We start from the raw sequence: 27433 nt of genomic DNA, 5'->3' as shown, positions 1-27433 counted from the left end.
GCTCGGACGCCGCCCGGCCCCGCCCCTCGACTCGGCCCCGCCCCCGCCCGCCGAAGTCTGCGCGCGAAGTCGGTGGCGCGAAATTGGGACTGCGGGGTCGCTCCAGGAGAGACGCTCAGGACAGCGGCGCGCGGGCCTGGCGCGAGGCAAGTGGCACTAGCCTTGCGGGGCTTCAGGGCTGTTCAACAGAGCGCGTGTCGGCAACTCGGGGCTCCAGCTTTCGCCGAATAGGTCGGCTGCAAAGGAGAGGACATGGGGGCAGGCTGATATGACCGGGAGCGCGCTGCGGAGGGGAGTGCGCGGGCTACGGGCCGCTGGAGGGGGCGGGACGGCGTCCGTCAGAGGTTCAGGATCAGGTAGAAGGTAGACGAAGACCGAAAACTGCACAGGACAGGATCTGAAGAGAGGCCTGGAGGGACGGGACTACCTGAAAGGGGCGTGGTTATATAGGGATGAGGGGGCGGGGAACGGCTCTAGGTGGGCGGGGTCATCCGGAAGTTGGAAGGGCCGGAGAGGCAGGCCCACTTGGAAGGGGGTGGGTCTAGGGGAAAGTTTAATAGTGGGCGGGGCCAGGGAAAGGTTGAAGGGAAAGGGTCAACTTTAAGGGGAGAGCCCAGGGAGATGGAGGTGGGGCGGGGAAGTCCTTGGTAAGATCTAGGCCTAAAGCAAAGGCCTTTTGAAAGGTCGAGAACGTTCTGAACGGGGAGCGCTCTGGCCTTGTGTATGACTGATGAGGGGGCGGAGTCAAGGGAAGAGACGTGAAGGTGTGGGGTCCAGGGGAGGGGAGCTGAAAGGTCTGGGCTTATTGTGGGCTTCTCAGGTGGCGCTAGTGGTAAAGAACCTGCCTGCCAATGCAGGGGACTTGAAAGACAACTTCGATCCCTGGGTCTGGAAGATTGATGCCCTGTTGGAGGGCATAGCAACCCACTCCAGTATTCTTGCCAGGAAAATCCCTACGGTCCATAGGGTCGCAAAAACTCTGAAACGATTTAGCACACACAGCACTGCGCTTATTATTGCCCAGGATGGTGGAGGGAGGGCTAGAAGATTTGGGGAGGGAAGAGACAAGGATCTTGAGCTGGTCTGATTGGGTCTGAGATGTTGGTTAGATATCCAGATAGAGATATCAGCATAGAAAACTAGCTATATGAATCTTTGAATTTTTTTTTTCTTTAATATTTATGGACACCAAGGTGAGGGTGTGTGTGGTATGAAGAAAGAATTTCAAAAAAAAAAGAATTTCAATGGAGCAAGGAGTCAGATGTTTCTAATCCTGCTGGTGGCCCAAGATGAGGAACAGGAGGTGACTTCCGGAATTAGCAACCCAGAGTTCTTCTATCACCTTGATGAGAAGGGCCAGCTGAGGGATGTGGAGAAACTTGAAGGTTCAAGCAGGGATGGGAGGAGAGAGAGACTGGAGATGATGCCACGGGACAGTTCTTTGTATGCTGCTGCTAAGTCACTTCAGTCGTGTCTGACTCTGTGCGACCCCATAGATGGCAGCCCACTAGGCTCCGCCGTCCCTGGGATTCTCCAGGCAAGAACAGTGGAGTGGGTTGTCATTTCCTTCTCCAATGCATGAAAGTGAAAAGTGAAAGTGAAGTCGCTCAGTCGTGTCCCACCCTCAGCAACCCCATGGACTGTAGCCTTCCAGGCTCCTCCGTTCATGGGATTTTCCAGGCAAGAGTACTGGAGTCGGGTGCCATTGCCTTCTCCAGTTCTTTGTATGACGTCTCTGAAAAGGGGAGGAGAGATGGAGCGATAGCTGCTGGAACATGTAGGCTCAAGAGAAGGGATTTTGTTTGATTTTTAAGATGGGACAAATCACAGCTGATTTGTAAATCGATAGGCATGGTCTAGTAGAGAGAGAAAAGTTGATCTAGAGGAAAGAAAGGAGGGGCTTACTGGAGCATAGGGTTTGAGGAGGTCAGAGGGCATGAGATCTGGTGCGCAGGTCAAGGGTCTGATCTCAGATAAGAGTACAGCTGGGTGGTCAAAGTACCTACAGCTGGGATTTGGAGCGGTTTGCAGGTGCAGCAGGAGGTAGATAAGGCAGTGGGAAATTGCCTTTCTCGCATTTGCTTGCGTTTTCTCGGCGGCAGAGGGTGGAGTCGGTGTTGGCGGCTAAAGAAGCCGCTTGCCTGAGAGAGCTGGAGAATTGAACAGTCTGGGGAAATGGAGAGGCTTGGACCGCAACCCGAAGGACTCCTGGTGACCAGTCCCACTCTACTCTGCGGTTGCAGGAACAGGGTGGGTGGAAAGTTGGCTTCAGTCAACAGCTTTGGGGTTTTGCCCAGTGAGACAGAGGACAGGAGGCAGGGCCCAGAGAGGGATGAAAGGTGTACTGGAGTCTGCCAGAGTTAAGGAAGGAAGGGAGGACATGATGGGGAAGGACAGTGAAAAGAGGGAGCACTGACTGGTTTGGAGACTTAGGGAAGGACTGGGTAACATTTGCAGAGAAGACAGTGGCACCCCACTCCAGTACTCTTGCCTGGAAAATCTCATGGACGGAGGAGCCTGGTAGGCTGCAGTCCATGGGGTTGCTAGGAGTTGGACACGACTGAGCGACTTCACTTTCACTTTTCACTTTCATGCATTGGAGAAGGAAATGGCAACCCACTCCAGTGTTCTTGCCTGGAGAATCCAAGGGACAGGGGAGCCTGGTGGGCTGCCGTCTATGGGGTCGCACAGAGTCGGACACGACTGAAGCGACTTAGCAGCAGCAGGGGAACATTTGAAGTTGGAATAGAAATAATATAGGAAGGGAAGAAGAGTTTTATTTGAGCCAAATGGAGGATTCTAGCCCAGGAGAAAGCCTTTCAGTTCTGAGGAACTGCTCCAGTGAAGCATGGTTTTCAGCAGAATTATATCTTGTTAGAACAAAGAGTGGGCCTCCCTGGTGGCTCCATGTTAAAGAATCTACCCTCAGTGCAGGAGACGCTGGTTGATCCCTGAGCTAGGAAGATCCCCTGGAGAAGGAAATGGCAACCCACTCCAGTATTCTTGCCTGGGAAATCCCATGGACAGAGGAACCTGGCGGGCTGCAGTCCATGGGGTTGCAAAAGAATCAGACACATCTTAGTGACCAAACAACAGAGCAAAGAACGTATATCAGATGTGACCGGGGACACATTTTTCAAGGTTTCAAAAAGAAGAAAAAGATTAGCATGTACACACAGAGTCATTATGGCCTGGGCACCTGGGAAAGGAGCCTTGTCTTTGAAGAGCTCCTAGTCTGGGCTCATAGGAAGGAAGGCTTTTAGCCCTGTCTTCAGAGTAGACTTTTTTTATTTCTGGTAAATGCATTCTTTTCTTTAGTCGGTTAAAGCAGCTGCATATTATGTTTGACAGCCCATTTGTCAGGTCTGTCAGCGTGAAGTTCAAGCCAAATGATGTAGATTTTAGGGTGATTTCCCTAAACCTCAATTTGTGAAAGTTTCCCCTCTTATCAGAGGTGTATGTGTTCCGATCTCCACACAATCAGTGTGTTTTGTGTTTTGATCTCTGCACAAAAATGAGTATCCTCATCAAGTATTTTTGGATGTTCTTTTCAGAAACTGGTGACCAGAGGAGAGGAGGAGTGGGGAGAGAATTCTGATACCGTCATGCAGCGAAGTATCATGTAAGGACCCCCGCCCCACCCACCAGCAGCTTGCGTTCTCCAAATTCTCTGCTCCTCTCTCTACCTCTGCCCTTATCTTAGAAGAACTCGGGTTAGTCTTTACATAGGAATTTCCAGGAGTTGAGCAGTATGGAGAGTGGGGAGGGGCACTGGAAAACCAGGTGGTATAGTAACTGAGAATTTTAGTGGCTGCAAGGTTCAGAGACCCTAGCCCCGTGGTTCTCAATCTGGGGCAGTTTCCAACTCCCCCCGACCCCCTCCAGCAGGGAACATCAGACATTCTTGGTTGTCACCACTTGGAGGGAGAGGGGGCTTCCCTTAGCATCTGGTGGGTAAAGGTAGGGCAGGCTGTTAACATCCTACAGTGCCCCAGATAGCCCTCCATGACAAAGTATGATCCAGCCTAAAGGGCCGGTAATGCCTGGGTGGAAGGGAGAGCCCATTACTTGACCTTTTCTAGAGCAGATAACGCTTCCAAACATTTCATATTAGCTATTGGCTTCCCTGGTGGCTCAAACAGTAAAGAATCTGCCTGCAATGCAACAGACCCAGACCCTGGGTTGGGAAGATCCCCTGGAGGAGGGCATGACAACCCACTCCAGTATTCTTGCCTGGAGAATCCCCATGGACAGAGGAGCCTGGTGGGCTGCAGTCCATGGGGTTGCAAAGAGCCAGACACAACTAAGCAATGAACACATTGCTTAATGTCTGCCTACTCCTGGAGCGTCAGCCCCTTGAGGGCAGGGACTTTATGTGTCGGGGCCGCTCCTGTGCCCCTGGGTTCCCAGGACAGGGCCTGCCACATAGTAAGTGCACAGTTAATACTTGTAGGAGGGAAACTGGGATGCGTCCTGGCTCTCACGTGAGAGGTGAGCTGAGGCAGAAAAGCACATAGTGCTGCCTCCTCTGTCCAAGCCTCAGTTTCCTCATCCATCTAAGGGGATTGTTCAAAGTCTTCTGCTGTGTGCCAGAAATGGGGATGGGCATCGGAAGCTGAGGGATGTGGCATGTGTTAGAGGGGTTACTGGTACTGTTATCATTCACTTCTTTTCCCCCTCTTCTGCTCTTCCAGGTCATTTTTCCAGCCCAAGAAAGAGGGCAAAGCAAAGAAGCCAGAGAAGGAGACATCCAAGAGCATCAGAGAAACGGAGTCCCCTCCGAAGTACGTTCTGGGGCTGGGAGGTGGTGAATCTGTTCATCAGTCAGGACTCTGTTGGCTGCAAGTGTTAACAAACTCGGCTCAGAATGTCGCAGGCCTCCATGGGGAAGTTTTTGATCCTGGTAAACTGAAAGGCTAAAGGTAGTGTCAGCTTCTGGTATAGCTGCGTCTGGGACCTCAGAGTTGTCTTCAGGACTCTGGCCCAGTGTCTTGACTTCATTCTGGAGCAGACTTCCTCCACAAGTCAGGGACCCTGCCACTGGCTGCCTCTGAGGAGAACAGTGTTCTCTCCCCACCATCCTTGTCATAAGTTCTTGGGAAGACCTTGTCCCTGGACCATTCAAGGTAGATTTAGCTCACCTTCCCAGTTTGGGACCCTGGGATCCTGTGCCTAGTTTCCTTATGGGTAACAGGGTGTCATGATCTGTATCAGGCTTTCAGTGTGGACTTGATGCGTCAACACCCTAACAACTTACAGAACAGGGCCTGATTCATAAAAGATGCTCAGTCAGTGATAAAGATCAGGTCATGATTTATCAACACTTCTGACTTTGAGAGCCACCCCTTTTGTCTTTATGTTGCTGAGAAGTGTAGTCCCTCCCGAGGGGATCAGAGTCTTACATGACTGACTGAAAGAAAGTCTCCAAAGAAATGTTGAAGGCCATTGTCTATCCTTCGTAGGGACTTCGTTTGTTCCTCCAGCATCACCCACCACCAGGTGGGCACACAGAAGCCCTCCAGAGAAGTGGGACGAGGGGGATGGGTGTTTCAGAGTATACGCTGAAGGCTTCCCTGGCGGCTCAGTAGTAAAGAATCTGCCTGCCAATGCAGGAGACATGGGTTCGATCCCTGGTTCAGAGAGATCCCACATGCTGCAGAGCAACTGAGCCCCTGTGCCATAATTACTGAGCCTGAGCACTGTAAAGGCTAGAAGCCATAACTACTGAGTTTGAGTACCATAGGTCCCATGCTCTGCGACAAGAGAAGCCACTGCAATGAGAAGCCCATGCACCACAAGTAGAGAAAAGTAACAAAGACCCAACAGCCTAAAAAATATATACATGCCAAGGAGGCTTCTGGAAGATGTTTGTTGCATGCTTGAAAGGCAAGGAAGGGAATGAAACATAATGAAATTGCTGGAGAGTCTGGGGGCAGTGTCCCCACTCTGCCTGCTGGAAAAACCTCCATTTTTTCACTTTTCCAGGGTGGCGCTGAAGGAGCGGAATCGAGTGGTGTCTGAGGGTGACTCTCCAGTGAAGAGGCCGGGGAGGAAGGCGACCCGGGTCCTGGGCAGCGAGGGCGAGGAGGAGGAAGAGGAAGCCCCCACCACCCCCAGAAGCCAGGTGGGGCCCCAGTAGCCTGCCCCCGTTCACCAGAAGCGTCATTCCCATTGGCCTTGAAGCTGAGTGCAGCAGCTACTCAGGAGAATTCTGGAGCTGATGCCCCAGGGGGCGGAGGAGTTCAGTGGTTGGGCCTGGTTTCTGTGCGCCTAACTCCGCCTCCGCCCTGGGGCCTGGGCGTGGTTCCTTGCCCTGGTGATGTCTTGGCAGGCAGCCTCAGGTGGCTCGGGCAGCTCCTGGTAGCCTCCCCTGTCAGGGGTGGCCGTGAAGGTGCTGTGAGTTGATTTACACAGTGATGGGAGAGAATGCCTGCTGTGGAGGAAGGGCTCAGAACCCATGGAATCGAAGGCTTTCCATCTTCCCCAAGTGCAGCGGCTCACTTGCTCCCCTCATTTAAGTCATTTCTTGCCTGTTGGCTGCTCTGAAGATCACATCCGAAGTGCAGCACTTCTCAGTCTGTCGATGGTGAAGCAACATCCTGTCTCCCCCACTGCGCACCCCTCTTCCATCTCCAACCCTTCCCCTACCCCCACCCCCGCCCTGGGGTTGCCAGCTCAGGACAAAGACAGTCCTGATGGAGCTTTCAAGGCCCCCCATGAGCTGCCTCTTGTCATCTCCGTCTTTTCCTCGGCTCGCTCTGCCCCAGGGTGCTTCTGTATTGTTGCTCACCGTCCCTAGATGAAGTTGTCCAAGTGAATGCCCACATTCAGCCAGTGGGAAGAGCAGGGCACTCCCCTTGCATTTAGGTGAATGTCATTTGAACCAGTTGCCCTTACATTGCATCGTGTAGACCTGGGGCTTCTGACCTAGCTGCAAGGGAGTCTGGGAAGTGTAGTCCTTAGGCTCCTGACCACACCTAGCTACAAGGGCATCTGGCAAGTTTTTGGTTGGGCCATATTATGTGCTGTGCTGTGCTTAGTCGCTCAGTCGTGTCTGGCTCTTTGCGACCCTATGGACAGTAGCCCACCAGGCTCCTCTGTCCGTGGGGATTCTCCAGACAAGAATACTGGAGTGGATTGCCATGCCCTCCTCCGGGGGATCTTCCCAACCCAGGGAAGTTCTCCTGCATTGCAGGCAAATTCTTTACCATCTGAGCCACCACTTTTTGGTTGGGCCATATTATGCTTAGCAAAAAATCAAAGATCTTATCACTTTAGGGAAAAAATAAAAGAATTGTTACCATGGTCCATAATAGGGCGAGTCTGGGACCATGAAACTACACAGGAGAGTGGAGTGGTGGCCCAGGTAAGAGGCCAGAGCCGGGGCTGAGTCGCTGTGTTCTCTCAAGTGTTTGGAAACTGAAACAGCTGGGTGCTCCCTCCTTCTCCCCCAACTCAGGAGTTGCTCTTTCTCTTCCTTTCCAGAAGCCTGCTTCAGACTCTCCACAGGCCTCGCCTCCCAGTCCTGTCACACTGCCTGAGAGCAGCCCTTCCCGCTCCAAACCCTCCCCAGCGGTTGCATCCCCATCAGGGATCCCAAAGCGTCGCACGGGTAAGGACCCCCGGGCCACACTGTTTCAGCTACCTGTCTTTGTCCACGTGTGGATCTCTCCACCGTTGAGCCACCCTCCTGCCAGTGCTGGTCTTCGCATTGTGGTTAAGAGCACGGCTCCACCAGCCCCTGGCTGTGTGACCTTGGGCAAATGGCTTCCCTTCTCTGGGCTTTCTCACTGGCAGATGGTATGAAATCTAAACACATCAAGTATTTCTGATGAAAATTCAGTGCCCAGTTGAGATGTGCTTGTAAGTGCATCAGATTTAGAAGACCTAGCATAGGAAAGGCAATGGCACCCCACTCCAGTACTCTTGCCTGGAAAATCCCATGGACGGAGGAGCCTGGTATGCTGCAGTCCATGGGGTCGCTATGAGTCGGACACGACTGAGTGACTTCACTTTCACTCTTCACTTTCATGCGTTGGAGAAGGAAATGGCAAGCCACTCCAGTGTTCTTGCCTGGAGAATCCCAGGGACGGGGGAGCCTGGTGGGCTGCTGTCTACGGGGTCGCACAGAGCTGGACACGACTGAAGCGACTTAGCAGCAGCAGCAGCAGCATAGGAAAAAGAATGATACTGACTTGAAATATTCAAAACATGTTGGGATCATCATATTTGGGTTATGTTGGGTCCAGTAAACAAGATTATCCAAACTTAAATTCACCTGGTTCTTTTTCCTTTCCTCGGTGTAGCCACTAGAAAGTTTCAGACGACACACGTGGCTCACTGTACGTTTCCACTGACGGTGCTGCTATGAGGAATGACGTGCAGGCACGGGGGTGGCTGCGGATTGAGGCAGGGCCCAGAGGAGCGGCCGTCTGGCCTGAGTCTTGGATCAGAGTCCTGGTCGGGGTCGGCCCTGTTGAGAAAGGGGGACAGGGAAGTGTTGCTGCCAAGCAGAGCACGTGTGAAGGCCTCGGGGTGGGAACAGCACAGCAGGTTCTGGAACCCCACACCCCTCGGAGTCTCTGAGGATAAGGTGTGATGTGGGGGGCAGCGAGGGCTTGAGGATAGCGTGTGGCGCGAGGTGAAGCAGAGAGGGGGGCGGGTGCTGGCTCCCAAGATGAAGGGACCTGCCTGTCGCAACCACACAGCCAGGAAGCAGAAGCCTGAGGGATGGGGCCCCCACCCGGGCAGTGGCAGGGCCCCAGACCCGTCCCAGGGGCCATCACCACGGGGGTCTGAGCCCACCGTGGTGGGTCCGGTGGGCCAGCAAGGAGGCCACCCTGAGCCCTTTGTCTTTCCAGCCCGGAAGCAGCTTCCCAAACGGACATTTCAGGATGTCCTGAAAGAGCAGGGCGAGGACGAGGACCCAGAAACTAAGAAGAAGAAGGAGGAAGAAGGTGAGACCCTGGTCGGGAGGGAGGAAGTGGGGGAGAGGCTCACTCTGTGTGTCTGTGTGTGGGGGGTCTGGAAAGGTGGGGGCCTGCCTAGGAGGACAGGGGGTGGGGACCCCACTTGATTTGACACTTTGACCAGGAATCCACACGTTTCCATCAGAATCCCACCCTGCCGCCCAGGGAATTTTGTCATGAACGCATTCTGGAATACGTTAGTTTGGCCACCTTAATTCATATACAGTTTATTCTCTCTTTTTATTTCTCGTATGGAAGATATTTTCCTCTAAATGATTTGTTTTTATTGTAAGTTTTGCCAAAAAGCAAAGAAGTAGAAACTTCCAGGGCCTGTAGTGTCTTAGTAACTAACTGCGCATTGCCCAAGGCCTTTGCTCTTCAGCTTGTCGAGTTATGTGCAAACAACTATTTATTTATGTTCTAGCAGCTTGGGCATTTGAGAAAGTAATATACATAGCATTGAAAGGGAAAAAAATTAATTCTTAAATAATCACAGTTAGTTTCTAATAGGATGTCTCCTGGGCACTGCACAATTGCTCGGACCTCGGAGTCCAGTTGAAAACTGCTGCCCTCGTTTCCTGTTCATGCTGATTTTCATGTAATACTTGGTTTTCATCACACCACCCATGAGTACCCAGCTTTGCAGAAAGCTGACGTCATGAATTACCAAGTATGTGATCTAATAATGACAAGCGAAATGCCGCGAGCTAGTAGGTCACACAGCGTCCAGCCTGTTTCCCTTGAAAATGTAAAATATCTTACCTGGGAAATACAGCCACAAACATCTGATCCACAGATCATTTGGGGCCTTTACACGATTATAATAATCAGGCTTGGTCACCGTCATTTGTTTTAATAAGAGGTCTTTATTGGGTTTGTCCTTTCCAGGGAAGGTCTGAATTTGGTGGAGATCTGATTTCTGGTTGGCAATTTTTAGTAACAAATTTTACTGTAAATCATGAAGTTTTAGCCCTTATCTGTGTCCAGGGGTTTTGGGGGCCAGGGCAGGGGATGACTTCTCTCTACTAAGGCAGATTATTCCCAAGTCAATTGATGCAGTTATTATTATTACCCTGGAGGTGGGTTTTTTTTTATTTTTCAGTCAGCTTAAAAAAACTTTTAACAAGTTATCATTGGCATTTTGAAACCTTTCCAGTTCTATTTCATCGTGAATAATTCAAAAATAATGGTTTATAAGAAAAGTCTGGCCCTCCCCGCTTCTCAGCTACACAAGCAAGCGTTGGGGTTGGCGTCCCTCAAGGTCCCCGCGTGGTCCAGGGCTGACCCACCCTCACCCCTCCCATCACTTCACACATGTGCGGTCAGCGCAGCAAAGATGAAACGGGGCGGAGTGTCTTGGGAATGCAGATGCCCTTGGGGAGGGGTTCCCAGTGCCACTTCTTGCCATCTGCCTTTTTTGTCTGTCATCAGAAGCGGAGACACCAACAGAAAGCCTCCCAGAGCCTGAAGGGGGCGACAAGGAGGAAGTGGAAAGCGGGGACCAGCCCACGACGCCCCCTGAGCCCCAGAAGACCTCCAGTGAGTGTCTGACCTTCTTCCTCCCTGGGGCCCTTCTCTCTGGTTTTGGGGCGGGGGGGTCCCATGTCTTTGGAGGACAGTTAATGTAAATAAGGCTTAGATAAGACTTCAGTAAGATTCTCCAATGTCTTGTCTAAAAGCAAATTCTAGGGGAAACTTTAGGGTTTGTTACTATTGTTATTTTTATTGTTATTTCTCCTCCACACATGTGAGGAAAAAAGAGCCAGTCATCCTCCAACGAGTTATCTTTCAGAAATCATAGGCACCGGGGACTTGTCCAGTGGCTGGGACTCTGTGCTCCCAATGCAGGGGGCCCAGGTTCCATCCTTGGTCGGGGAACTAGGTCCCACATGCCTCGTGGCCAAGAAATACATTTGTTTAAGGTTTGCATCACCATCTGACCTCTCTCACTTTCAGCAGAGTCCCCGACAGAAAGCGTTTCAGAGCCTGGGGTGACGGTGAAGCAGGAACCACAGGAGAATGACCAGGCTCAACCGCCCCCCAAAACTCCAAAGACCCTCAGCAGTTTCTTCTGTGAGTGTCTCCCCTTCACCTTGCGGGGCTGCGCAGGGAAGAGGCAGGTGGGTCTTTCTCCAAGGAGCTCGGCCTTCCCATGGGTGAGAAGGCCTAACTTGCCCCTCCTGCCGTGTTCCCGCCCCAAGCACGGGGCGATGCCACCTGGAGAGTACTTGGGAGGTGGGGGCTGTGGGAAGGAGAAAGGGTCCACTGTTTCCCTGCTTCATTCCCCAGCCCCCCGGAAGCCAGCTGTCAAAAAAGAAGCGAAAGAAGAAGGACCTGGTGCTCTGAGAAAGGACGAGACCAAGGGGTGAGTCAGGATCCATCAAGAGAACAGCAGACAAAACAAAGTAAGCCAGTGAGTCCCAGGCCTCACTGATCTCATTGGAGGTGGACCTCCAAAAAGGAGACCGGTCATCACCAAACAGCCTTTCAGTGTTAGAATTTTGTGATTCAGGTTTAATTAGTCTAATAAAAAATCTGGGATTCTTAATGCCAAGTTTGTACCCCAGTCGCAACCTTATTAGATTAAATGGCCCCATTTCAGCACGTGACTGCGCTGTTGGAAAGGTCAGCTCCTTTTCTTGAGCCTCCTCTGTGTCAAGTCACGTCCTAAAGGTTTCTTTTGTGCCTTTTTAGTTTCTCTCTGCAGTGGGCCTGTGCAGGAAGCTGGTGTTTAGCCATTTCCCAGGCACTGAAACCAGTAGCCCAGAGCAGCTAGGCCATCGTCCCTGGGACACGCAGGGAGGGTGGGGGTAAGGCCAGGCCTGGAGGCCGAGTTGCCCTGGCTCCTACGCCGGGCCTCTTTGCTCCCGTGCCCTGCCCCCCGGGCACGCGCCCATGCTTATATTACTTGTAAGTTTCTCTCACCAACTTGGTGTCTGACATGAAGTTCTGTGTCCTGATTTTTACTTCTTGGGATACTGCAAGCGTTTTTCTTACACTCTTCCCAGCCTGATCACTGATGGCCGCCTCCAGGAGACGAACTGTCAGGGCCTCCAATTTCCTCGCCTTTAATATGAGGACTTGTTAATGGTAGAAAGCACACCCTTTTATCCACTGTGAACGGTGCGCTCGGCACCAGACGCTGTGCCCTCCATATCCTGATGCATTGAAGCCTCACAGCAACCCTGTGCATTGACTCTGTTGGGACCCATTTCACAGGTGGGAAAAGTGAGGCGTGGAGGCAGGACAGTGCTCTGGAGTACTTGGAAATCCCAGCTCCACCTTTGTCAGCTGGTGTGACCTTGGCCAAGCAACTTAGCCTTTCTGGGCCAGTTTCCTCCTGAGGGTTTGCAGACTAGTGTTTGGCCATGCCCACACTCAGCAAGTAGTAGCTGCTATTATTATTATTAATTTTGATCGCCTTGATTAGACCACAGATGAGGAGTGTGGCAGAGTTGGGATTTGAGCCAGGCAGCGTGGCTGCAGAATCTCTTACCCCTCAGCTCTGCCGTTTCTCCTTATAATATAATAGGAAGAACCAAGCGGCGACCCCTTATCAAATACTGAGACCATACAACTCACTGTGCGTGCTCCATCTGGCTCAGCCATCCTCATCCCTGTCTGCACAGGATCAGCTGAAGAATTGTAAACAGTCGTCAGTCTTCTCCCTCACCCCACGTTTGGCAGAGACATAGGTCTGAGGCTGGGGAGTCAGTGTTGTAAAAATGCTCCCCACAAAGCGCGCCAAGGTGTGGGAACTCTTCCCCTAATTTCTTCCTTAACCTCTGGGCGTGTCAGGGCAGGGACTCCGGGTAGCTCCATCATATGGTTGGTTCAGAGGGAAATTGCTTCCTCACCAGGACACAGCTGGTCACTGATGGAGCATCGATTTTAACCCAAAGGAGTGTGACTGCAGAACCTGGACTGTGGTGGCTCTAACGGGGTGGGTGTGAGGCGTTTCCTGAGGAACGTATGATGTAGAGGGTTAGAACACAGTCTGAGAACCGCATCGCTTACTAGCTGTGTGGCCTCGGGTGAGCTACTTAACCACTCTGCCCAGTTTCCTTATGTGACTCGGGGGGCAGGTGAGTCCCTGCCTGCAGGACTGATTTGCTAGCAGATGGAGTGCCCTTAGCATGGTACCTGGCTCCTTGGGGCACCCAGGGACTGCACCTTCCTCCTGCTGTTCCAGCCAGAGTGAGGGCGGGTCTGACCCACAGGGGTCCTTGCCTCTGGGAGTGGACTCTGAACAACATGGGCTTCCCAGGTGGCTCAGTGGTAAAGAATTCGTCTGCCAGTACAGGAGACGTGGGTTCAATCCCTGGGTCGGGAAGATCCCCTGGAGGAGGAAACGGCAACCCACTCCAGTATTCATGCCTGGGAAACCTCATGGACAGGGGAGCCTGGCGGGCTACAGTCCTTGATCGCAAAGAGTCAGACGCAACTGAGCGACTAAACTAAACAATATTCGGATCACACTGCTCCACTTCAGCCACACTGACCCCTTTTCTGTTCCTCCAGTGTGCCAGGCGTGTCCCTACCTCAGGGCCTTTGCACTTGCAGCTCGCCTCTGGAATACTCTTCTCCCTGGTCCCCACTCTGCTAACCCCTCACATCATTCTGCCCGGATGTCTCCTCTGGCTTTCCCCAACCGTCCTCTGAAGCAGCATCTGCCTTTCTGATTTCTCCCCCTACCTGGTTTTTGTCTTAAAAATGTTTTAATACCGAAAATGATTTATTCTCTTCTGTTTTTTGGTCTCGTTTGTTTTTCACCCCTGGAACATGAGTTCCAGGTTCGCAAACTCGCTTTCATTCATTTCTGTGCCCTTGTGCCTGGAATAGTACCTGGCACTTAGGACGTGCTCAGTAAATGCCAGCTGGTGGAATGGCTTCTCCTCGACCCAGGCATCTACCCTGCAGCCTCTGCTTTCCCTCCACAGACACCTGGACCCACCGAGCTACAATCCTGCCAAGAACAACTACCACCCCATCGAAGATGCCTGCTGGAAGGCGGGCCAGAGGTGAGGCGTGGCCCTCCCCAGAACCCCTCCTCTGCTCCCTGGCAATGCGGGAGGCCCTGTCTCCGGAGGCTTCAATGAGAGATTTGCCAGTCTTCCCCCAGCCCCCACAACCCTCAGTGTTTTGGGGAGACCATTGGGTGCTCTGAAGGGGATGGAGAGAGAGAACCCCAGGCAGGGGTCAGGCAGGATTGCCTGCGAGCACCTGGGGATCAGCAGGTCTTTCACTGGGAGGCATGTGGGGGCAGGGAGCTGTAGGGGAGGCAGCGTGGGTGTTTTTTCTTCTCCTCCCCCAGGGTTCCTTATCTGGCTGTGGCCCGGGCGTTCGAGAAGATCGAGGAGGTCTCTGCTCGGTAATTAACCAGGCCGCCTGCCCGGGGCCAGCGGGGGCTCTCCCGGTTCTGTCCCACTGGCTCTGGCTGTGCCTCCAGCTGTTTAATCCTCTTAACCCCCTCCTGGCTCAGCTGCACCCTCACGCACGAGATCACAGACCACAGGCCTGGCCACAGGCCTCTGAAGGCCCACACCATCGTTTCTGCCTGGTTTGTTGGTCAGAGCAAGACAGGAGGGTGACCGTGGTCCCTGGTGTGGGGAGAGAGGCTCCACCGCCTGGCAGCAGGAACTGGATACTAAGCTCAAGTAACCAAGAGTACCTGCAGCCTGGCTGATACTCCTGATCCTCAGTGTTAGAGAAAGCCCATGTCTTGTTTGTAGTGAGAACCCTGTCCCAGCCCGATACTCACTAGCTCTTTGACCTTGGCATGTTACATAGTCTTTTGTGCCTCAGTTTCTTCACCTGTAAAATGAAATAATATCTAGCTCAGGGCAGAGCTAGATAGGGTGAGAATTCAGGGAGTCAGAGAACGTTTTGAAGGCTTAATACCAACGCCTGGCACCCGGAAAGCAGTCCGTACACATCAGCTGTTTCCCTGTAGCTGATCATGCCCTTTGTCATCGTCAGATGGAGTTCCTGTCCCACCAGCAGCCTGTGGCGGTGCCTGTGGCTCGGCGGTGCTGGGCACTGGTCGTGAGCCCTCTCCTCGTCTCTTTTCCTGCGTTTCTTTTATCACCACGCTTCCCTACCCCATCTTGACCCTGAAATGTCAGGTGGTCTCACCCCCATCCCCTCCTCCAGGCTCCGGATGGTGGAGACGCTGAGCAACCTGCTGCGCTCCGTGGTGGCCCTGTCACCTGCTGACCTCCTGCCCGTCCTCTACCTGAGCCTCAACCGCCTGGGGCCGCCCCAGCAGGGCCTGGAGCTCGGCATCGGAGAGGGCATCCTCCTCAAGGCAGTGGCCCAGGCCACGGGTGAGGCGGGGGTGGTGGTGTCGCCCCCAGGCCGGGTGGATGGGGGGCTTCCAGGGAGGACGTGAGGAGGCCGGGAGATGATGGGGAGGGACTGGGAAGGTGGAAGGTGGGGAAGGGGGGCCACTGACGGGCTGAGAGCGGGGAATCAGGACCAGGTCTGCACTCAGACCAGGTGGGAGAGGGGGATGCCGCAAGTGCAGAGCAAGGCTGATGGTCAGGGCTCATGGAGGTCGCAGAGGTCCTTAGGGGCTGTGGCCAGCAGAGCCACGAGTGGAGCTGGGGACAGAGTGGGGTTGTGCCCTGGAGAGGCTGGCCGAGTGGGCGGGACCTGCCCAGGGCCTGGGGTGCTCCGTGTTTACTGTGAGGGCGTTGGGGAGCTGTGGAAAGGTCCCAGGCAGACAAGGGGCAGGGTCAGTTCTGGACCCATGTGGAGGACGGATAGGAAACCAGGAGGCCAGGGAGGAAGTCGGGGCTGAGATCCAGGGCTTTAAATCCCACCTCCATACTGATGATGCTGCCCCAGAGGACTCCTCTAGTGTAGACGGGCTCATCATCCTGGCTTCTGGAGAGGGGAGCCGGTGGCCACACCCCTCCTGGCGCTCAGCTGCTGCTCCCTCTACCTTATAAGGTCGGCAGCTGGAGTCCGTCCGGGCCGAGGTGGCCGAGAAGGGTGATGTGGGGCTGGTGGCCGAGAGCAGCCGCAGCACCCAGAGGCTTGTGCTGCCCCCGCCCGCGCTCACTGCCGCCGGCGTCTTCACCAAGTTCCGGGACATCGCGCAGCTGGCAGGCAGCGCTGTGAGTAGGCGGGCGGCTGGCCCTCCCCAGACCCTCTCGTCCTGGGGACCCCGAAGGCTCTGGTTCGACTGCTCAGGGAGGGGTCACCTGGGTCCTGCTTTTGGGATCAGAGCTTCTCTCCTCCTGCTGCTCTCAAGACTGGGGGACTCTCCTCCTGAGACCCTAGCCCGGATGTAGTGCGGGCCGTGGGGCTCCGTGAACACCTGCTGAGCAGAGCCGGGGTGGGAGGCCAGAAGGAGGACAAGCTTCTCACTGTTCTCTGCGCTCCAGGCCGTGGAACCGGGGAGCAGGGGTGGGAGGCAGGCAGGTCTCCAAGGGTGGCAGCTCCCCAGGCAGCAAGGATGGCCCCCCTCCCTTCACCCCCAGCACTGACCGCCCTGCCCCCTTCTCTCCAGTCCACAACCAAGAAGATCGATGTCATCAAAGGCCTCTTTGTGGCTTGCCGTCACTCAGAGGCACGTTTCATTGCCAGGTGAGGGTGTGGGCCTGTGAGGTGGGGAGGAGGGCGGGCAGGCACATCACTGCTGGTGCCCTGACTGCCCTCGGATGGGAGCACTGTGAGCGGGGCACGGAGCTCCTCTCAGCAGTGCTGCCTGGAGAAGCCTGGGCTCGTGGGTGAAACATGCCGCAGTGGATTAGTGATGTCTGCCCTGGCCTGTGCCTCGCGCTTTCTCCCATGAGCTCCTCCCTGCAGCTCTGGGAGGCTGTGAGGCTCACCCCTGTTTAGAGAAGGGGAGATGGAGACACAGGGAGGTGCAGCCTCCTGCCCGAGGTCACTGGCTCAAGCAGGGCCCTTACGGGCACAGGTTCTTGGCCATCACACCCTGGCACCCCCAAGCAGGCTGTTCCAGGCCCGGCCGTGCCCCGGCCCCACCCCCAGCATCACTGCTTTGTCAGAGGGCAGCTGAGGAGAGAGACGGAGACCTTGCCAGGCCCTTAGTTCTGCCCGTAGGCTCTGCCCGTGGTCGTGATGGTTTGTGGCCGGCCTCAGTTTCCTCCTCTGTCAAGTGGGGCTGTGTGATCGCAGGTCCCTTCTGGCTTTGGAGTCTGCTCTGGTTTAGAGGAGAGGGTCGCGGTGGGGAGACTGGAGGAGGGAGGAGCAAGGGGCTGAACAGGCGCACCCATCCCCGTTACTCCCTGTCCCCCCAGAGCCCTGAGTGGACGGCTGCGCCTTGGGCTGGCTGAGCAGTCAGTGTTGGCGGCCCTCGCCCAGGCTGTGAGCCTCACACCGCCCGGTCAAGGTGAGCCCCAGTGGCTGGCCCCATGCTGCCTCTCGAGTTAACCTGGCCACCCTTCCCCCGACCCCCACCCCGACCTGGTTCCCTCTGCCTCCTCTCCCTGAGGAATCTCTCACCAGCACCCACTGTGGACCCGGGGCTAGCTGAGGGGGGTCGGGCCCATCCCAAAGCCCCTTCCTCGGGGGTTCATCCTAGAATGCCCCCCCGCCGTGGTGGACGCCGGTAAGGGCAAGACGGCAGAAGCCAGAAAGACGTGGCTGGAGGAGCAAGGCATGATCCTGAAGCAGACTTTCTGGTGAGATCTGGGTGACAGAACCCTGGTGGGGATCCAGACAAGATGGGCACTGGGCACGGGGAGGTGACAAAGATCAGGGAGGCAGCCGATGTCGAGGGGTCAGGGACACAGGGATGGGGAGAGGCAGAGATCCTGACAGCCAAGGAGAGAGGCAGGCAGAGGCTTCTGAGTTCCAGGCAGGACTGTGCGTGTGGAAAGGCCATGAGAAACCCAGACGGGGCCTGGTTGTGGGCACACTGTGAGGGTCGTGACGGTCATGGAGAGGACTCTGCCCCTGCTTGGAGACCTGTAGACTGTCACTTTCAGGCTGGCCCCAGACCATTGTTAAGCCGGAATATTGGGAGGGGGAGGCCGGCCTGGAAGAAACATGAAGGATGACGACAGTTGGGGCGACGAGGGGAGTTGAGGGAGGCAGGAGCCGACCCTGGGAAGGGGTGACAGGCAGGCAGTGGCGGATCTTGCAGCCAGCAAGCAGGGTTCTAGAAGGACACCCCCGCCCGCCTTGTTCTTGCTCCCTGCCCCAGTGAGGTACCTGACCTGGACCGGATTGTCCCTGTGCTTCTGGAACATGGCCTGGAGCGGCTCCCAGAGCACTGCAGACTGAGCCCAGGTACTCGCCTCCGTGAGATCCCCCCCGCCCGCTGCCACCCATCCACAGCCTCGCCCTGGGCTGGCTGCCACCAGGCTCCTCTCCTTCCATCCCTGGGGTGGCCAGCACAGGGCCCCCTGCTCAGAGAGCACCCCTTTCTCCCCTGAGCCGCGCCTCGTCCCCGTGGAGTTCCTGCTTCCGTGTTAGAGCTGCTCTCCCCGAGATACCCCAGAGGCAGTGCAGCAGGCAGGCAGCATCTCATCCTTCTGCCATGGAAGGGCCTAGAGGGAGGCAGGCGGCAGGAGAGGGCCCGCGCCGCACCCCAGGGCTCGCCCCAAGTTCCTTCTCTCATCATGTTGTCATTCCAAGGCTGTCGCTATTTCTAGACCACTCGCATTTCTGTCTTAGTTTTTGAGAAGGGGGCGGCCAGACTCTGATGACAAGACCCAGCTGTTGCACGCATCACTTCTGAGTGCGATTAGCGGTCTCCACCCTGCCTCCATGAGTTCACCGCCCAGTAAATTCTATCTGAATTCACTCTGTCCTCCCCTCCCAGGGGTTCCCCTGAAACCAATGTTGGCCCACCCCACCCGGGGCGTCAGTGAGGTCCTGAAGCGCTTTGAGGAGGCAGCTTTCACCTGCGAGTACAAATACGACGGGCAGAGGGCACAGGTAAGGGGGTGGACGCGCCGTTGAGCGGGGGCGTGGGGTGCCTCAGACCCAAGCGCGGGGCCGGCCGGCCTCATGGCTGCTCACCTGGTCTCGCACGGCCCTTGAGCTTAGTTCCCAGCTCCGGTGGTGCAGTCATAGCCGCCTGACTGGCTCCTCTGAAAGCAGATCTTACTAGGTAGCATCGTCAAGTCCTGACCCAGGGCAGTGGCAGCTCAGAAAGCGTGGGCTGCACTCGTGCCCTGCTGCTGGGCGTGTTGATGTAGCCGGTGCCCTGCGTCCCCCTCAGTGCGGTTACCTGGACGTGTGTCCCGGCTTCCAGGGCCGGAGACGGCCTTGGTCTGGGCTGTGAGGATTCTTGGGGCTCTTCTGTCCTGGGGGGAGTGGGGGCCACTCCCTGATCTCACCTGGGGACAGGTAAGCGAGCTCCGTGGGCGCCTCCCTGTGGTGCCTTGAGCCAGCTACACGCAGTAGGTTGGATAGACTCAGTGTAGGTGGACCTTCGAAATACAGTGCTGAGCAGAAAATAACTATGACTTAGGATAGCGATCGTGATTTAAAAACATATATATTTAAAGTCTTATGTTATACACACATACACTACTATTTCTTAGGGTAATGTGCATATTAGGTCGCATATATATATATGGCTCTGCTCAAGGACTGTGACCCAGACGTATTAATATGAATACGTTTAAATCATAAAAACCAGAATGTTATGTACAGCACCACAACATCCAGACAAATTGGCGCGTGCACACACAGAGCAAAGCACCTGTGCTAGCCGGGGGAGGAGGGGGTGGACTGGAGATGGAAACGAGGCAGCAAGGGCTCCACAGACGGGCCTGGGAGCGCCCTCTGAACCCAGGAAGGATTCGCTGAGGTCTCTGCACCAGTTCCTCCTGCAGAGCTTCTGGAACCTCCTGCCCGTGGAAGTGGGGTTGAGAAAGTCGGGGCTCCCGGGAGTGGGCCCGGCTCTGAGTCCCTCTCCCCTCCCCCACGATGGCAGATCCACGTTCTGGAAGGCGGGGAGGTGAAGATCTTCAGCAGGAATCAGGAGGACAATACTGGAAGGTACCCCGACATTATCAGCCGCATCCCTAAGGTGAGCGCCTGCCGCAGGCTCCACCTCGGGGGCCGGGGAGGGGTGCTGGTAGGGGAGCGGGGAACGGAGGGCCAGCCGGGCCGGCCCGGTGTAGCGGGAGAGAGTGCAAGGAGATTGGAGTGTGTTGGGTTATAGATAATAGAACGCCTGCAGATTTTTTTTCCCCCTTTTAAATCTGAAGGCAGGTGGCCATGGGCTGGCTCAGCTGAGGACCAAGGTCTTCCCAAACCCAGCTGGGTCTGCTGTCCTTGGCTTGTTGCCTTTTCATCCCAGTGCGTGGCCCCTTGGTCTCCAGGGAGCCACCACACTTCCAGACAGAAAGACGGGTAGGAAAGGGATTCCAGCTGCTGTCCCCCCGTCATGAGGAAAGTTAGCGCTTTTCTGGGCACCTCCCATCACCCCTGGCTGACTCCACCTTGGGGGTCCCCTGTGCAGCACTGGGTCACAGGCACTCTGGTGCAGCGGAGGCCGGGAAAGGCAGACGCACACTCTGACGGGGAGAGGGTTTGGGATGAAGGTGGAGGAGAAGCCTGCACGCTGGCCCCACAGCCTGTAAATAGGGCTGGATCTCTAGGGCTCTGGAGCCAGGCTGTCTGTGCTCCCAAGGGCCGTGTGGACCTACTTTAGGAGTTCTCGGTCAAAGAGGACTTTGTTGTTGTTCAGTTCCTAAGTTGTGTCTGACTCTTTGTGACCCCATAGACTGTAGCCTGCCAGGCCCTTCCGTCCGTGGGATTTCCCAGACAAAAAGACTGGAGTGGGTTGCCATTTCTTTCTCCAGGAGATCTGAGTCAGGGCTCAAACCCAAGTCCAGGCGGATTCTTTGCCACTGAGCCACCAGGGAAGCCCATAGAGAGGACTAGTCTTCTGTAATTAATGAGGACATTTGCTCTTTCCTAGAGCAGCGAGGACAGAGGAACAGTGCAATGCAGGCATTAATTGAGCTCCTGTGATGTGCTGAGTGCTGTTTATTTTTAAAACCAACTTAAGGCGTAGTTTCCATAAAAGGTTCTGACTTGAGAGTTTGAAGAGTTTTGACAAGGTCACCCAGCCACGTAATCAACATATAAAACATTTCTGTGCGTTTATCACTCCAGAGTGTTTGCTCATGCCCCGTGCCAGGCAGGCCCCTCTCCCCACCCCCACCGTCCACCTCCTGCGGCAACAACCACTGATCTGCTTTTCTCATTGGTATTGGTATTTCTCATTCGTCTTGCTTGTGCTAGAGATTCATGTAGGCAGTCACGGTCCAGGGTCAGTGGGATCTGGCTTCTTTCCCCCATTCATTCAAGTGTTTACTGGGCATCTACTCTGTGCTGAGCCCTGTGCTGGAGGCTGCGACTTTAACCCAGACGACAGAACAGGCAGGTCTTCATCAGAGCCCTGCTGTTACCTCTGAGTGTACTCAGATCGGGCTCTGAAGAAAAGGTCCAGCATCCTGTGAGCCTTTAACAGAATAAGACCTAGCCCTGGTGTCAGGAAGACAGGGCCGTCACCAAGCACAGCCCAGGATACAGTGTGGATGGCCCTGGGAGCCATGCAGATTCTCAAGTCCAGAGCATGTGCAAAGGCCCTGTGGTTGGAGGGGCACAGTCTGTTCAAGAACCAGAAAGGCTTGTGTGTGGGGGTGCAGAAAGTGAGTCTGAGGGGATAGGTGAGGTGAAGGGGTGCAGGGGCTGGCCAAGGAGAGGTTCCAGGGGTTTGGGGAGCCGTGTGTTTTCAGCAGGGATGAGCACCGAGCAGATGTGGGGTTTACTGAGAGCAGCCTGGCTGCTGTGAGGAGAGTATATTGGGCAGAATCAGTGTGGGAGCAGGGAGACTGGTAGGATGCTGTGGCTGAGGCTGGACTGGGCTTTGCGAGGTGGTGGCAAGTGGATGCCTTAGAGATTTCATAGAGACAATGGGCAAGTTCATGGCTGAATTGAATGTGAAGTGAGCAAAAGAGGAAGATAACAAAGGCTCCTGGGTTTCCAGCTTGTGGGACCACATAGTAAGTCCTCAGAAAACTTCGTTTTTTCCCCTCTCAGTGGGGACCAGAAGGCGTCTGTGTTCACGCGTGTCTCTAAGGCTGGCATCAGTTTGTCATTGGATCTTCTCCATGTAGAAGGGAAATAAACTGGTTTCTCTCCATCTGTCTTTTGGCCTCATCCACCACCTCTTATGAGCTTTGCATTTCCCCCTTTCACCTTTCAGATTAAACTCCCATCGGTCACATCCTTCATCCTAGACACAGAAGCTGTAGCTTGGGACCGGGAAAAGAAGCAGATCCAGCCATTCCAAGTGCTCACCACCCGCAAACGCAAGGTAGCCTCTGCCCCACTCCAGCACCTGCCATCATCTTCCACCCAATCCTGCCCTGTCCCAGAGAGACAGAGTTGTCAATTGGAATGTAGTTCTCTCAGCCTTTTACAATATGGCTGCCACAGCTCCGGCCATCACGTTCTTATCCCAGCATGCCAAATAGGAAGGAGGGAAGGGGTCTTTTCTTATTATGAAAAATCTGTTCCAGGAGCCCCCTCATCCTGCGCCCCAGAAAACTTCTTCACTCTCATTGGCCAGAATTGTCATGTCACCCTCACTAGTTGCGAGGGAGGCTGGGCAAGCGAATACCTAGCAGAGAGAATTGAGATGGTTGCTCTCATAATCCAGTGCCAGCGGCCGGCATCGTTGCTGTGCTTATAGGCATGCAACCTTGTGGCTGGGGAGAAGGGGAGAGTGGCAGGTGACTGGGTGTCTGCCTCCAGCGTGATGGGAGGGGCCCCACCCAGCCCCACCCAGCCCCATCCCACCTTCCCCACCCCCGCTCCGGGTCTCCATTCCTCCCGACCCAGGAGGTGGACGCGGCGGAGATCCAGGTGCAGGTGTGTCTGTATGCCTTCGATCTCATCTACCTCAACGGAGAGGTGAGTTCCAGCATTGTGTTTTGGGTGTTCGGGGGATGAAGGGGGTGTGTAGACCTGGGAACCAGCGGGCTGAGCTGGGAGGCCACGCTTGGGCAGCGGCTCTCAAAGTATGGCCCCTGAGGCCTCCCTTTCCAACTCCCCATCTGTATGCCTGTCCTGCAACCAGAACAACCTACTGTGGCCTGAGGGCAGGAACAGACGTGAGAATCCAGCCTCTATTAAGCCAGACACTAGAGAGTTGCCTCAAATGTAAACTGACGCCCCTCTTCACACTCACCTCCATTAGCCACAGGGTGACCTGTGACCCACCTGCTTCCTGTTTCGCCCGACAACGTCGGGCTTTTCCTCTTTATTTCCATGGTGACGTCTGTCTCTCATCCCGCCCCGCAGTCCCTGGTACGTGAGCCCCTCTCCCGACGCCGGCAGCTGCTCCGGGAGAACTTCGTGGAGACGGAGGGCGAGTTCGTCTTTGCCACCTCCCTGGACACCAAGGACACGGAGCAGATTGCCGAGTTCCTGGAGCAGTCAGTGAAAGGTGAGGGCGTCCCACAAGGTCTGTGCCCCCCAACACTGTCCCTCCCCGCTCCGTGATCTGCACCCATCCCAGCCCCACCCTAGACGACTGGACCAGAGTCCCGCCCACGGCTGTTGCGAGGCTGTGCGCCGGGGCTTCACGTGGCTCTCCTGTGTTCCCTAGACTCCTGCGAGGGGCTGATGGTGAAGACCCTGGACGTGGACGCCACCTACGAGATCGCCAAGAGGTCACACAACTGGCTCAAGGTGCCGCCCACCCTCTCACCCCACCTGCTCTCTGAGCTCAGGGACCAGAAGCCTGTCCCTGCTGGGTGGTCCACACCCCATCGCCACCTCGCCCCATTCGAGCTCTGGAGCCCTTTGCTCCTTCCCTCCCACCTCCCATAGCAGCTGCCTCGGCCCTGCTGCCCGTTCTCCTCCCTGTGAACAAATTCACCAAGGCTGGTGGAGAACCGCCTGTGTGCCCCAGATGGCAGGATGAGGAAGCCTGGGGAGCTCTCTGTTCTTGCCTTCCACCAGGAGGTGAGCCAGGACGCAGATGGGGAGGAACGAGCAGGGTCAAGTCGGGCAGGGCCACAGCAAGTGCGGGGCCCTGGGCTAGGAACAAGCTCCTGCCTGGCACACAGTTGGCACTTAGTTTAGTTTCTGAAATGAGTGGATAAATGTTCTCCCTGTGAAGGAGTGGAATGTCCCTCCATACTAAAGGAAGGGGGATCTGGGGTGACCCCCCAAAGTCTGCCCACCTGACCCGTCCCCTCCGTCCCACCTTCTCCTCCATCAGAGTGGCCCCTTTCTCATCAGCCCTTTCAGCCGAGAAACCTGTCCCTCGTCCACTCTCCTCCCAGCGTCTGTCCTGGGTCTTCTCACCCAACCCCCACACACACCTGTGGGGTTCACACCTGAGCTCCCCACCCTCATCTCCGGCCTTCCCTCCCCCCAGCTGAAGAAGGACTACCTCGAGGGTGTGGGCGACACCCTGGACCTCGTAGTGATTGGTGCCTACCTGGGCAAGGGGAAGCGGGCCGGCCGGTACGGGGGCTTCCTGCTGGCCTCGTACGACGAGGAGAGCGAGGAGTTCCAGGCCATCTGCAAGGTGCCAGGTGGACCCTGGAGGCGGGGGGCGGGGAGGGGCAGACTGGCTCATCCTGGGCCCGTGAGAGCTGAGGGGAAGCAGAGCCACTGACCCCTGTCCTCCTCGCAGCTCGGAACTGGCTTCAGTGACGAGGAGCTGGAAGAGCACCACCAGAGGCTCCAGGTGAGCCCTCCCCGCCCGCTCGGGGCTCTCGGCCTGCGGGAGGCTTGGCCGGGGGAGCCCAGCATGTCCAAGTTCAAGTCCTAGCCCCTCCAGCTACCGGCCAGAGATGCCGTCAGGGAGCCCTGTCTGCTGCACTCAGGGCCAGGCTCAGGTCAGGGCATGTTGCTGGTTCCACGAGTTCGCCCTAGATGCCAGGGGAGCCCCAGTCGCCGGGGCGTCTGCTGGTCTGGTGCCGGGCGTCTGGGGCGCGCTGCGGTTTCCTGGTGCCGGGCGTCTGGGGCGCGCTGCGGTTTCCTGGTGCCGGGCGTCTGGGGTGCGCTGTGGTTTCCTGGTGCCGGGCGTCTGGGGTGCTGCGGTTTCCTGCGTGTTCGTGTCCCTGGTCTGTGTGTCCTTGTCTGGGTTCTGTCTGTCTCGGTCTCTGACTCCTGTCTCTGGGTGTCTGCTCCTCTCTTTCTGCCTTTAATTTCTTGTCTCGGCTCCCAGGGTCTCCATTTCTTCCTTCTCCCGTTTCTTTCATCACCCTTGCCCCTGCCAGTGTTCTACTTTGAGGGGTGTCTGTGTCTCCCCTTCCCCATCTTCCTCCCTCTTTCCTCGCTGCCCTCCCTCCCCCAGCCCTCGGCCTTGACTTCGATCCAAGACCCTCTCCCCTTCTCGCACGGCTGCAGGCCTTAGTGCTGCCCACCCCACGCTCCTACGTCCGGGCCGATGGCGCGGTGGCCCCCGACCACTGGCTGGACCCCAGCGACGTGTGGGAGGTGAAGTGCGCGGACCTCTCCCTGTCCCCCATCTACCCTGCGGCCCGGGGCCTGGTGAGTAACTGGGGGACCCTGAGGAGATCCTCCGAAAGAATCCTAGCTGAGTGGCTGGAGAACAGCGGGGAGGGGATTCTGGGGCCCATGTCTGTGCTTCCGGGGTGATGCTTTGGAAGACCGGAGCTGGCATTTTATTTGGGTTTCAGACAGTGAGATCAAAGTCTCCTTTAAAAAAATAGGAAAAATTCCCCAGGAGTAGAAAACGATGAAATTGATTTCTTTGACTGTCAAATTTTTAAATTTTATGTCTTTAACTTTATGTTCTCATTGAAGTATAGCTGACTTAAAAGTTATGTCAGTTTCAGGTGTGCAGCAAAGTGCTTCAGTTAATTTTGTTTAGTCACTAATCGTACCCGACTCTGCGGCCCATGGACTGCCACGTGCCAGGCTCCTCTGCCCATGGGATGGGACCTGTGTCTCCTGCACTGCAGGCGGATTCTTCACCTGCTGAGCCATCAGGGAACCCCACATTTCTATCTTTTTTTTTTTTAATCACTTTCTTAAATATCAGTCTCACACTCAGGTCTTAAGTAATTTTTGAGAGCAGTTCCTTTCAGTAAAAACTTAGGATACTTCCTGCTGACCATTTATGAGAAAAAGAAACTACTGCGTTTCTTTATCAACTGTAGTTCATTTTCCAAGTTTTAATGTTCCTTGCCTAATTTCTCTCACTAGTGGTTCTGTTCTCCATACCTGCCAAAGGATCTGTGTCCCGGGGGACCCCCACCCCCTGCCACCCACTGGCACTGGGGCAGCTCTTAGCATCCTCCTTCCAAAGAACAGGAAATATAACTTTTTTAAATTGAAGTGTAGTTATCTGAAGAACAGGAAACCTTAAAAACATACTCCCTTTGGGATTTCTTCTGATCCTTCAAAATCTGGCATGCGCATTTCTGCTTACCAGCAGACTTCCACGTAAAGGCAAAGCTCATACTTTTTACCTCGTCTCCTTCTTGAAATTTCTCATGCCTGTTCCACCTGGGGCAGTCAGGGTTCCCTGGCAACAAGCAGTGGGAGCAGCATTTATCATGCGCTTAGGTGAAGCACGCACGACACTTGTTCACACTCATCCTCACAAAAACACTGACCTTCCCATTTCACAGATGGGAAAATAGAGGCCCAAGGTGCGTAATGGGCCCAGGTTCACTTGGCTTCTGAGTCGGGAGCTGGGCTTTGAACCCCAAAGTCTGGTTTTAGAGTCCACCTCTGGCTCTGTGCCCTCTTGCCTTTCGGCCCCAGTAACAATAGCAACGGAAGCCCCGGCAGCCCCCTGTTCTTATGCCACTGAGTACAGACCCAAACACTTGCGTACCTGATGTGATTTTTACAATGACCCATCACTTAGTTCCATTGTATGGATCAAGAGACTGAGGCCAGAGGCACAGGAGCAGGGAGGAGACCTTGGGTGGGGAATGCTGCCTGCTCTCCTTACCACTTCCCCTGTGCCTCCCCCAGGTGGACAGTGAGAAGGGGATCTCCCTCCGCTTCCCTCGGTTTATTCGTGTCCGTGAGGACAAGAAGCCGGAGCAGGCCACTACCAGTGCCCAGGTGAGGCCCGTGGTGGAGGAGTGGGTGGTTGGCCCAGGGGTGGGCTCACCTCGCCAGGCCAGCCTCCTGGGGAGCGTGGGCTCTGGCCCGATTTGGCTGGGAAGAAGATGGGGCCGCCCGGGGCTTCTGACTCGCCCACCACCCACCCTCTCACCTCAGGTGGCCGGTCTGTACAAGAAGCAGAGTCAGATTCAGAACCAGCAGGGTGCGGAGCCGGACTCCGAGCAGGAAGAGTTCTACTAGAGTTCCTGCTCGCCCTGGAGCCTGGGGCGCCGGGGGTGGGGGTGTGGCTGCTAGTGCTCCCCACGGCTGGTGTTACCTGTGTGTGTGTGAGGGGATGGCTTCAGCGGGGGTCTGGGGTTCGGTCATTTTTTTCAATAAATAATTATTGAACACCT

At 55.5% G+C, this 27433-nt stretch overlaps 2 protein-coding genes across 5 annotated transcripts in view; one reads left to right on the top strand and one right to left on the bottom strand.

Annotated features, from left to right (window-relative positions):
• ZSWIM9 (zinc finger SWIM-type containing 9) overlaps positions 1 to 436 on the bottom strand; it is a 24660-nt gene extending 24224 nt beyond the window's left edge. The window contains exon 1 of the mRNA XM_044930806.2: positions 162 to 436. The gene's annotated coding sequence lies outside the window, so the exon portion shown is untranslated. The remainder of the gene's footprint in view (positions 1 to 161) is intronic.
• LIG1 (DNA ligase 1) lies at positions 19 to 27433 on the top strand. Of its 4 annotated transcripts, none has more exons than XM_006067426.4 (28): positions 19 to 146; positions 3555 to 3622; positions 4695 to 4784; positions 5986 to 6124; positions 7486 to 7612; positions 8862 to 8957; positions 10401 to 10508; positions 10926 to 11042; positions 11259 to 11334; positions 13910 to 13990; positions 14284 to 14340; positions 15123 to 15295; positions 15924 to 16090; positions 16486 to 16562; positions 17240 to 17331; positions 17524 to 17623; positions 18148 to 18233; positions 18769 to 18884; positions 19891 to 19986; positions 22177 to 22287; positions 22815 to 22886; positions 23277 to 23421; positions 23584 to 23666; positions 24361 to 24513; positions 24622 to 24675; positions 25341 to 25484; positions 26943 to 27035; positions 27195 to 27433. In XM_006067426.4, the coding sequence occupies exons 2-28, from the start codon at positions 3606 to 3608 to the stop codon at positions 27276 to 27278; spliced, it is 2754 nt and encodes a 917-aa protein (XP_006067488.1). In that variant the 5' UTR covers positions 19 to 146; positions 3555 to 3605; the 3' UTR covers positions 27279 to 27433. The 4 variants fall into 4 exon arrangements, with proteins under 4 accessions (XP_006067488.1, XP_044786740.1, XP_006067486.1 ...); XM_044930805.1 differs by lacking the exon at positions 19 to 146 and adding an exon at positions 624 to 647; XM_006067424.3 differs by lacking the exon at positions 19 to 146 and adding an exon at positions 2064 to 2250.

Source organism: Bubalus bubalis, chromosome 18, assembly GCF_019923935.1.
Source record: "Bubalus bubalis isolate 160015118507 breed Murrah chromosome 18, NDDB_SH_1, whole genome shotgun sequence".
In the NCBI taxonomy this organism is placed as follows: Eukaryota; Metazoa; Chordata; class Mammalia; order Artiodactyla; family Bovidae; genus Bubalus; species Bubalus bubalis.
The sequence above is the reverse complement of the archived record's forward strand: the minus strand, read 5'-3'. Positions and strand labels throughout refer to the sequence as shown.

Excerpts from the sequence above, each read along its gene's own strand:
- LIG1 (XM_006067424.3), top strand. The coding sequence starts at position 2,176 with ATGGAGAGGCTTGGACCGCAACCCGAAGGACTCCTGGTGACCAGTCCC. Across the intron at positions 2,251-3,554 it reads TCTGCGGTTGCAGGAACAGG|AAACTGGTGACCAGAGGAGA; the intron begins GTGGGTGGAAAG and ends TGTTCTTTTCAG. Across the intron at positions 8,958-10,400 it reads GAAGAAGAAGGAGGAAGAAG|AAGCGGAGACACCAACAGAA; the intron begins GTGAGACCCTGG and ends GTCTGTCATCAG.